Here is a 9,479-nt window from a genome sequence, read left to right as displayed (position 1 = left end):
TTCCTGCTCCTCTGGCTACTGCTGGCCCTTCCTAAAACTCATCCTTTCCAAAAAGCTTTTTCTATGCCCACTGTGGTTGAGATCACAGCAATTATTCCAGTAACACTTACTTACCCAATATAATGTTACACATACAGACACACACCCGCTCATCACTGGTTTTCAAGCTGGCCTTTAAGAAGACCAAGAAGTACAAAAATGTCTCAGGAGTCACTAGGGCACCCAGGACAGAGCCAAATGGGTGCTTCAACTAGGATGGTTCTGCATTTATCTATTTTGTGTAAGATTTCATTTTAAAAAAAAGATGTGGCCCAAAGAAGTTGGAAAGCCACTGCAACATACCTATATATGGCAGTATGTAATATATATTGATGCCATGTATGCAGTCTTAAATCTCCTTCATTGGGAGGAAGGGTCATTGCTCCTTGGCCCTGCATCTTGCACGGCTCTAGTCTTCACGAACAGGCCTTCAGCTTGCACAAGTTGACTAAATACCATGGCAGAAAGACCACTCCTGGCTTACCTTCTTTTTGTCCTTACTCTGAAGGTTCTGCTCCTGGGGCTCAGGCTCAGTCTCAAACTGGGACTCCAATGCCAATTCTGACTCCTCCAACTCAGGCTCTGCTTCCTCTTCCTCATATTCCAGGTCTTCCTCAAGTGTTAACTTCTTCCCCTTCACCAGGATCCTCCTCCGAAGCTCCTAGGGGACAAAAATGAAGGGGCCTGTCTACTTGTCTGCTCTCAGGTCCTTCTGGGAATCATGCCAGTCTCATTGTTCTCAAAGGCAGTGGAAGTGAGTGAGTGGTCAGAAGTTCTCGAGGGAAGAGATCAGCTGCTTGATACATACAATTGGAATTCCTATATTGTTAAGCAAACTTGTAATATCTCTATCCATATGAAAAATAATATATATGGTCTCCTGCCACACATTTGACACAGCAAATACTCCTTATAGATTAGAGATTTACATGTCAATATAAAGAACATAAGAATACAAGAAGGAAATAGAGAATCTTTTTGAATAATCTTTTTTTTTTTTTTTTTTTTTTTGAGATGGAGTCTCGCACTGTCGCCTGGGCTGGAGTGCAGTGGCGCAATCTCAGCTCACTGCAACCACCACCTTCCAGGTTCAAGCAATTCTCCTGCCTCAGCCTCCTGAGTAGCTGGGATTACAGGTGCCCACCACCATGCCCAGCTAATTTTTTGTATTTTTAGTAGAGATGGGTTTTCACTATGTTGGCCAGGCTAGTCTTGAACACCTGACTTCATGATCCACCTGCCTCGGCCTCCCAAAGTGCTGGGATTAGAGGCGTGAACCAACGCGCCTGGCCTGAATAATCTTACCGTGGGAAAGCCTTTAGAAACATGACTCGAAAACTCAGGGTCAGGCTCAGTAGCTCATGCCTGTAATCACAGCACTTTGGGAGGCTGAGGAGGGTGGATCACGTGAGGTCAGGGATTCGAGACCAGCCTGGCTAACATAGTGAAACCTCATCTCTAATAAAATACAAAAATTAGCCAAGTGTGGTGGTGCACGCCTATAATCCCAGCTACTTGGGAGGCTGAGGCAGGAGAATCGCTTGAACCTGGGAGGTGGAGGTTGCAGTGAGCCGAGATCGCACCACTGCACTCCAGCCTGGGCGACAAGAGCGAAACTGTCTCAAAAAAAAAAAAAAAAATCTATCAATAGCTGCTTGTTATGGGAGAGGTTGGGATTATGATAGGAGGGGAGATTTCCCTTTATATTGTTTGTATAGTCCACAACAACTATGAACTACCAGGAAAAAAATCAAGATACTTCCACTGAGAAAAGAAATAATGTAAATTGTTGATTTAAAACTTAGAGAACTATAAATAGAATTCTGTGTTCAATTAGATTTTGTTTAAGTTAAAATTGTCTCCAAGGATCCAAGGACATTAAAGAGCAAGATGGTTCATCCGAGGATAGAAAGAAGGGAACAAAGAGGGGCATAGAGGAAGGAGCCCAGGTGGCGGAATCCGGAAGCCACAGCAGAGCCTGGGCTGGAGGAACAGTGTCCCTACCTCAGGTGAGGGCAGCTGAGTGGGCAGCACCCCATCCAAGGTGGTGCTCAGCAGCTGCTCCCCCAGGATCTCAGTCAGATGGCGGGCCATGGTCTGCTGCTGCTCCCAGCTGCAGTGGGTCTCCAGGGACAAGATGACTGGGTAGTCTGACGTCTGGTGGTGAGGGGAGGGAACGGTGGATTCAGAGTTCTAAAACACTGCAACCTACTTCTTCAAATACCCGCTTCCTAGGCCTCCCTACTTACTCACTCAAATGAGTACCCTGATCGCTAAACTCTTCCAACTCCATTATAGGATTCAGTGAGATCTTGCTGGGTCTGAGGCCCATGCCTGGGACACTGCCCACATCTAAAGACATATTCACATCTTGGGATCCTAAATCTCATACCTGTGCCAAGTCTGACCCAGGCCCCTCTGGGACCTTTGAGTTTTCAGGCTCTTAGTGGGAAGGCCAGGCCACATTCCCTGGTTATGTGTTCATGTTGCACTCTCATGCTTTCCTCCTCCAGATTCCCATTGTCCATCAGCCCTACTCACCACTATCTCTGTGTTTCCTATCCACCTCTTCCAGAAGGGTGATAGAACTTGTTAGAAGTAATTGTTTGTTTGTTTGTTTTGAGATAGAGTTTCACTCTTGTTGCCCAGGCTGGAGTGCGCTGGTGTGATCTCAGCTCACTGCAACCTCTGCCTCCTGGGTTCAAAGGATTCTCCTGCTTCAGCCACCCAAGTAGCTGGGATTACAGGCATGCACTACCACGCCCAGCTAATTTTCTATTTTTAATAGAGACGGGGTTTCTCCATGTTGGTCAGGTTAGTCTCAAACTCCCAACCTCAGGTGATCTACCCGCCTCGGCCTCCCAAAGTGCTGGGATTACAGGCGTGAGCCACCACACCTGGCCTGAAGAAGTAATAGTTTCTAACCATAAGTAATTACCTCCATAACTACTAATTATTAGTAACACGTCCAACACTTATTCATATTCAGCCTTTAGTATCTGCCTGATGCTTTACAGTTAAATCCTCTTTTGATGGAACTTCGCCTGCACTCCTCCACCCTCCCCAGACCCAGAGCCAGTCGTTCTTCCCTCAGACCTTCTGGCCTCACCAGTGTCCCCATCCTGGGGCTACTACCTGGAAGGCATACTGTGCTACTGTGGCCACGACATCTTTGAACAGGATGCGGGAGGTCAGGGTGTGTCCATGGTAAACGACAGGTTCCCCACTAGGTCCATCCCATACATCCACCTCCACGCAGCGGCACCCCCGCTTCAGGGCCCTGAAAGAACCCCATCCCCACCGAGAGACAGGAGAGGTCAATATCTGATCTTCTACCTAACGACTCTCCCCACTCTGGAGAGAACAGCGCTCACCAGCACTTACCCATCCAGACCCCTTCAAGCTACATCTGCATATAGCCTTCTCCATCCTTGGGGACACTGCTGCAAGCTCACGCTGATCTCTACCCATACTTCAGCCCACCCGACTCACAGTCCTTCCATAGCAATCCATCACACATTGCCTCATGATGCTTCTGGTGTTCTGGTTTTACTTATTTATTTATATTTACTTTTTTTTTTTGAGACAGGGTCTAAATCTGTCACCCAGGCTAGAGTGCAGTGGTGTGAACATGGCTTACTGCAGCCTTGAGCTCTCAGGCTTAAGCGATCCTCCCACCTCAGCCTCCCGAGTAGCTGGTACTACAAGCACACATCACCATGCCTGGCTAATTTTTGCATTTTTTGTAGAGATGGGCTCTCACTATGTTGCCCAGCCTGGTCTCGAACTCTTGGGCTCAAGCGATCTCCCCGCCTCGGCCTCCCAAAGTGCTGGAATTACAGGCATAAGCCATTGTGTCCAGTGGTGTTCTGGCTTTATATCCCTATACAACACCCTGGTTATTCAAACTGTCAGTAAATTTACACCTTAATTCCTCAGCTAGACTTCCTAAGGTGGAAACTATATGTTCCACTCATCTTTGTATCCCTTGAAGCTACTAGTTCAGTTGCTGGCAATACAAAGATATCTTGACTATTCAATCTAATCCATGATTAGTCACAATAAGATCAGCAACTGCTTATTAGCTATTGACATATGGATTGTCTCTTCACAACAACCCAGACAGAATAGGCACTGTTACCATCCCTGTTTCACAGATGGGGAGACTGAGGTATAGAAGTTAAATACTTAGCCCTAGAGTACCAAGTGAAGGAGCTAGGATATAATTTCAGATGGTCTGACTCCAGAACCTATATTTTTAACTCCTATTCTCTATTGCCTTCCATTTAACAATCTGTTTATTAATTTGTTGAATATAAATCTGTCAGGGCCTCTGAGTTCCAGGAGAGTTTCATAGCTTGTGAAAGAGAAGTTCCATTTACCCATAGGGTTTCATTACCATTCTCCCACCAGTCTTCAATATCTCCTCCAAGTGTCTCTGGTATCCAGGGCTTCTCAGTCCCTAAACCCCCACAACACTGTCCCAATCTGTTAGACACTGACAGCTCCCCTCACTTTTCTACATGGTCCCTCTCATGAGTTGGACCCCTTCTCTACCACCACTGCACCGTATATATCCCTCGACGCTGCTCTGGCCACAAAGCTGGTCCCCCACTAGGTAGGTGTTATGAGAAGAGCAGATGAAGTAGTGGTTCAGGGGTTGAGTCATATCCTGATAGATGGGGAGGCAGGCTGGGTTGAAGATGTCTCCATCCTTAGAGCAGAGGTAGCTGAGGAAGCCATCCATGCTCAGCACATGCCGCAGTTTGCCTGGAGTGTGGACAGGGGAACACTAGGTGAGAAGCTCTGAATGGGAGCATCCCAGCACACCTACAGTCCATCCTTCCTCCCACTCCATCTAGAGCCCTGCCTTTCAGATGGCACCCATTCCCAGTCTTTAGATCCCAAACTTGCCCCACCTAGTGTGTATCATTTCAATCATTCCCACCCTCAAAGAATGTTAAAAGGAATCATTAAGATCATTCAAGGCCGGGCACGGTGCCTCACGCCTGTAATCCCAGTACTTTGGGAGGCCGAGACGGGCAGATCACGAGGTCAGGAGATCGAGAACATCCTGGCTAACACGATGAAACCCCATCTCTACTAAAAATACAAAAAATTAGCTGGGTGTAGTGGCAGGCGCCTGTAGTCCCAGCTAGTCGGAAGGCTGAGGCAGGAGAATGGCATGAACCCGGGAGGCAGAGCTTGCAATGAGCCGAGATCGCGCCACTGCACTCCAGCCTGGGGGACAGAGTGAGACTCCGTCTCAAAAAAAAAAGTTCATTCGAGTCCAGTGCTATCCAGTAGAACTTCCTATGATGAGATAAATGTCTTTTTTTTTTTTTAAACTTTTTTTGGTCTTTTTTGATGCTATAGTACTAAAGAGAAAAACGTTTTATTCTGCAGTGTCATATACAGTAGCCTCTAGCCACATGTGGCTACTGAGCACTTGAAATGTGGCTTGTGTAACTGAAGAACTAAATTTTAAATTTTATTAGATTTTAGTTAATTTAATTTAATTTATTTATTTATTTATTTATTTTTGAGATAGAGTCTCGCTCCGTCTCCCAAGCTGGAGTGCAGTGGCAGGATCTCTGCTCACTGCAAGCTTCGCCTCTCGGGTTCACGTCATTCTCCTGCCTCAGCCTCCCGAGTAGCTGGGACTACAGGCGCCCGCCACTACACCCGGCTCTTTTTTTTTCTTTGTATTTTTAGTAGAGACGGGGTTTCACCACGTTAGCCAGGATGGTCTCGATCTCCCGACCTGGTGATCCGCCTGCCTCGGCCTCCCAAAGTGTAGGGATTACAGGCATGAGCCACCGTGCCCGACCTAGTTAATTTAATTTTAAATAGCCAAATGGAGCTCACAGTTACTATAATGGACAACATCCAAAGGGCTAATTTTATAGATGGGGAAACTGAGGCCCAGAGAGAATCAAAGTCAAAGGCTTAGTGACATGGCCAAGTTACCTGTATTTTCTTCCTTGGGCTGTGTACCTGTGACTAACTATGGCCTGAGGGTTTCTTCTTACTGTCCATGTTCCCATATGATGTTTTGGGGATCATTTGTCAACATCCCCTTAGACTACACTCCCATTGAGAAAAGGGCCCTGTTACTCCTTCCACAGCTCCCTCCAATCTCAGTATGGGCTTTATACAACAACAACAACAACAACAATGACTAACAGTTATCAAGCACTCGCTCTATGCCCAGGGCATTCCATGCAGCATCTCACTCATGTTCTCAGTAACATGATGAAGTAGATGTAATATAATCTGCCATGAGAGGTTAGGTAACTTGTTCCAGGTCTCATAATCAGTAACTGTAGAAGCTGGGATTTGAACCCAGGCCACCAGGTGTCAGAGCCATGCCCTGCACCACTGGGCTGTGCAGTCTCACTGAGAATAATGTTGCTACAAGGAGATGTTGCTACAAGGAGGCTCGCCTGGAAGGTGGAACAACATGACTCTCATGGCCAGCTTCCTTGCTCCAGGTTTCACAAGGCCTGGAGATTGTGAAGAAGGACAGGAAGTTGGGCAGGAAGTTTCCTTTTTTTTTTTTTTTTTTTTGGAGACAGAGTCTCATTCTGTCACCCAGGCTGGATGCAGTAGCAGAATCACAACTCACTGCAGCCTTGACCTCCGGGCTCAAGCAATCCTCTCACCTCAGCCTCTCAAGTAGCTGGGACTACAGCAATGTGCCACCAGGCCTGGTTATTTTTTTATTTTTATTTTTTAGAGATGGGGTCTCACTATGTTGCCCAGGCTGGTCTTGAACTCCTGAACTCAAGCAGTCCTCCTGCCTCACCCTCCCATATTATAGGCATGAGCTACCACACCTGGTGGAAGTTTCATTCTTTTTGTTGGTTGGTTGGTTGGTTGGTTTTTGAGATGGAGTCTCACTCTGTCACCCAGATTGGAGTGCTGTGGTTCGATTTCCACTCACCGCAACCTCCGCCTCCCAGGTTCAAGCGATTCTCCTGCCTCAGGCACCCAAGTAGCTCAAATTACAGGTGCCCACCACCATACCCAGCTAATTTTTATATTTTTATTAGAGAAGGGGTTTCACCGCGTTGGCCAGGCTGGTCTCGAACTCCTGACCTTAAGTGATCTGCCTGCCTCGGCCTCCCAAAGTGCTGGGATTACAGGCATGAGCCATTGTGCCTGGCCAGAAAGTTTCATTCTTGACAGTAATAAATCACTCAGGTAAATTTACAGTTGCCAGATACTTTTCATGTGCATTATTTCATTTGATCAATTATTTTACAAATGAGGAAACTGAGTTAGCTAGGTTAAGTGACTTGCTCATGGCTACTCAGTTAATAAGAAGCACAGTGGAGACCTGAGCCCAGGTTTTTTGACTGATACTACTCTCTGTAGCCAGATAAAATATCTGATTGTCAAGTTCAAGGGAAGGAAACATCAAGAGGGGTGGGGGTCGAAAGAAATGTAACTGATGTTTACTGGATTCTGCACAGGTAACAAAAGATCCTATTTCTTTTTTCTTTCTTTCTTTTTTTTTTTTTTTTGAAACAGAGTCTTGGACTGATGTTTACTGGATTCTGCACAGGTAACAAAAGATCCTATTTCTTTTTTCTTTCTTTTTTTTTTTTTTTTTTTTTTTTGAAACAGAGTCTTGGTCTGTCGCCCAGGCTGGAATGCAGTGGTGCGATCTCAGCTCACTGCAACCTCTGTCTCCCAGGTTCAAGCGATTCTCCTGTCTCAGCCTCCCGAGTAACTGGGATTACAGGCTCCTGCCACCATACCCGGCTAATTTTTTGTGTTTTTAGTGGAGATGGGGTTTCACCACGTAGGCCAGGCTGTTCTCGAACTCCTGACCTCAGGTGATCCTCCTGCCTCGGCCTCCCAAAGTGCTGGGATTCCAAGCGTGAGCCACAGTGCCCGGCCTAGAGATTCTATTTCTTAAACTTTTAACTCTCTTCAATTTCATTTTCTGAAATGATTGCTTTACAACCTCCATTCTTTTTTTTCTTTTCTTTTTTTTTGAGACGGAGTCTCACCATGTCACCCAGGCTGGAGTGCAGTGGTGTGATCTCGGCTTACTACAGCCTCCACCTCCCGAGTTCAAGCGATTCCCATGCCTCAGCCTCCTTAAGTAGCTGGAATTACAAGCGTGCACCACCATGCCTGGCTAATTTTTGTATTTTTAGTAGAGACAGAGTTTCACCATGTTGGCCAGGCTGGTCTCGAACTCCTGGCCTCAGGTTATCTGCCCGTCTTGGTCTCCCAAAGTGCTGGGATTACAGGTGTGAGCCACTGCACTCAGCCTACAACCTCTACTCTATTCTGAACACCCAAACAAATCCGAAATAACAGATTGTAATGTTTTCTGTTTGACTCTAAGTTTCATGAGGGCAGTGTCCTTGTCTGATCTAGGCACTAATGTATGTCTGGTGCCTAGCATAGGTCCTGACACATTATAGGAACTCAATAAGCATTCATTGAAGTAGTGAATGAATGAATGAATGAAAGGGAGTAAGAGTTTAGACCCAGAATACCTGGATCACTTGTCCAGCTCTCATTCATCCCATCTCTTATCCTCATTCTCAAGAGAGGCACCGGCTAAGAGTCAGATGACCTGGGTTTGAATCTCAGTTCCTCTCTCATTAGCTGTTGGCTTTGAGCAAGTCATTGAATCTTTCTAAACCTCAGTTTTCCTCTTTTATACAACTGACTTAATAACAGGACCCATTTCAATAGGTAATTGTATTAGAAAAGGTACGTAGATGCCAGGCGCAGTGGCTCATGCCTGTAATCCCAGCACTTTGGGAGGCTGAGGCGGGTGGATCACCTGAGGTTGGGAGTTCGAGACCAGCCTGACCAACATGGTGAAACCCTGTCCTCTACTAAAAATACAAAATTAGCCAGGCGTGGTGGCCCATGCCTATAATCCCAGCTACTCAGGAGGCTGAGGCAGGAGAATTGCTTAAACCCGGGAGGCAGAGGTTGTGGTGGGCCGAGATCGTGCCATTGCACTCCCGCCTGGGCAATAAGAGCAAAACTCTGTCTCAAAAAACAAAAAAAAAAAATTAAAAGAGAAAGGAAAAGGTACATAGAGATATTAGAGCATTATGGGATATGTAGTAAAGGGCCAATAAAGATTACTGTTGATTTGCGAGGTTGTACTGAGGACTAAATGAAATGAGGAATGTGAAAGTTCGTTGTAAATATTTATTATTAATGTAAATTTCTCACACTCTGAAGGGAATGGAAGGCAGGAAATGAGTCTACTGAAGAGGCAAGAGGAAGAAACTTTGAAGACCAAGAGCATATATTTCAGCTGCACTCATTAAAAGCTAAATAACTGGCCTCCTTATTCCCCCAGCCAGGGGCTAACTGGCTTTCTGGCTCAGGGGCTTAGAGACTCAAGAGAGCCACTTGAATTGAAGACAACTCAGGAAAGGGCAGCGAGCCAGCAT

The 9,479-nt window shown here is 46.1% G+C and overlaps 1 protein-coding gene across 12 annotated transcripts in view; it reads right to left on the bottom strand.

Annotated features, from left to right (window-relative positions):
• The window catches only part of PLCD4 (phospholipase C delta 4), a 30,386-nt gene that overhangs the window by 4,324 nt on the left and 16,583 nt on the right, over nt 1-9,479 (bottom strand). For 10 of the 12 annotated variants that reach the window (XM_063712401.1, XM_054548476.2, XM_054548479.2 and 7 more), the window contains 4 exon segments: nt 4,608-4,809; nt 3,175-3,319; nt 2,044-2,196; nt 524-700 (listed from right to left, as the gene is read on the bottom strand). In XM_063712401.1, coding sequence (XP_063568471.1) covers nt 524-700; nt 2,044-2,196; nt 3,175-3,319; nt 4,608-4,809 — 677 coding nt within the window. 12 annotated transcript variants of the gene reach the window in all.

Source organism: Pongo abelii, chromosome 11, assembly GCF_028885655.2.
Source record: "Pongo abelii isolate AG06213 chromosome 11, NHGRI_mPonAbe1-v2.0_pri, whole genome shotgun sequence".
NCBI lineage: Eukaryota > Metazoa > Chordata > Mammalia > Primates > Hominidae > Pongo > Pongo abelii.
Note: the sequence above shows the minus strand (reverse complement) of the source record. Positions and strands in the feature narration are given on the sequence as shown.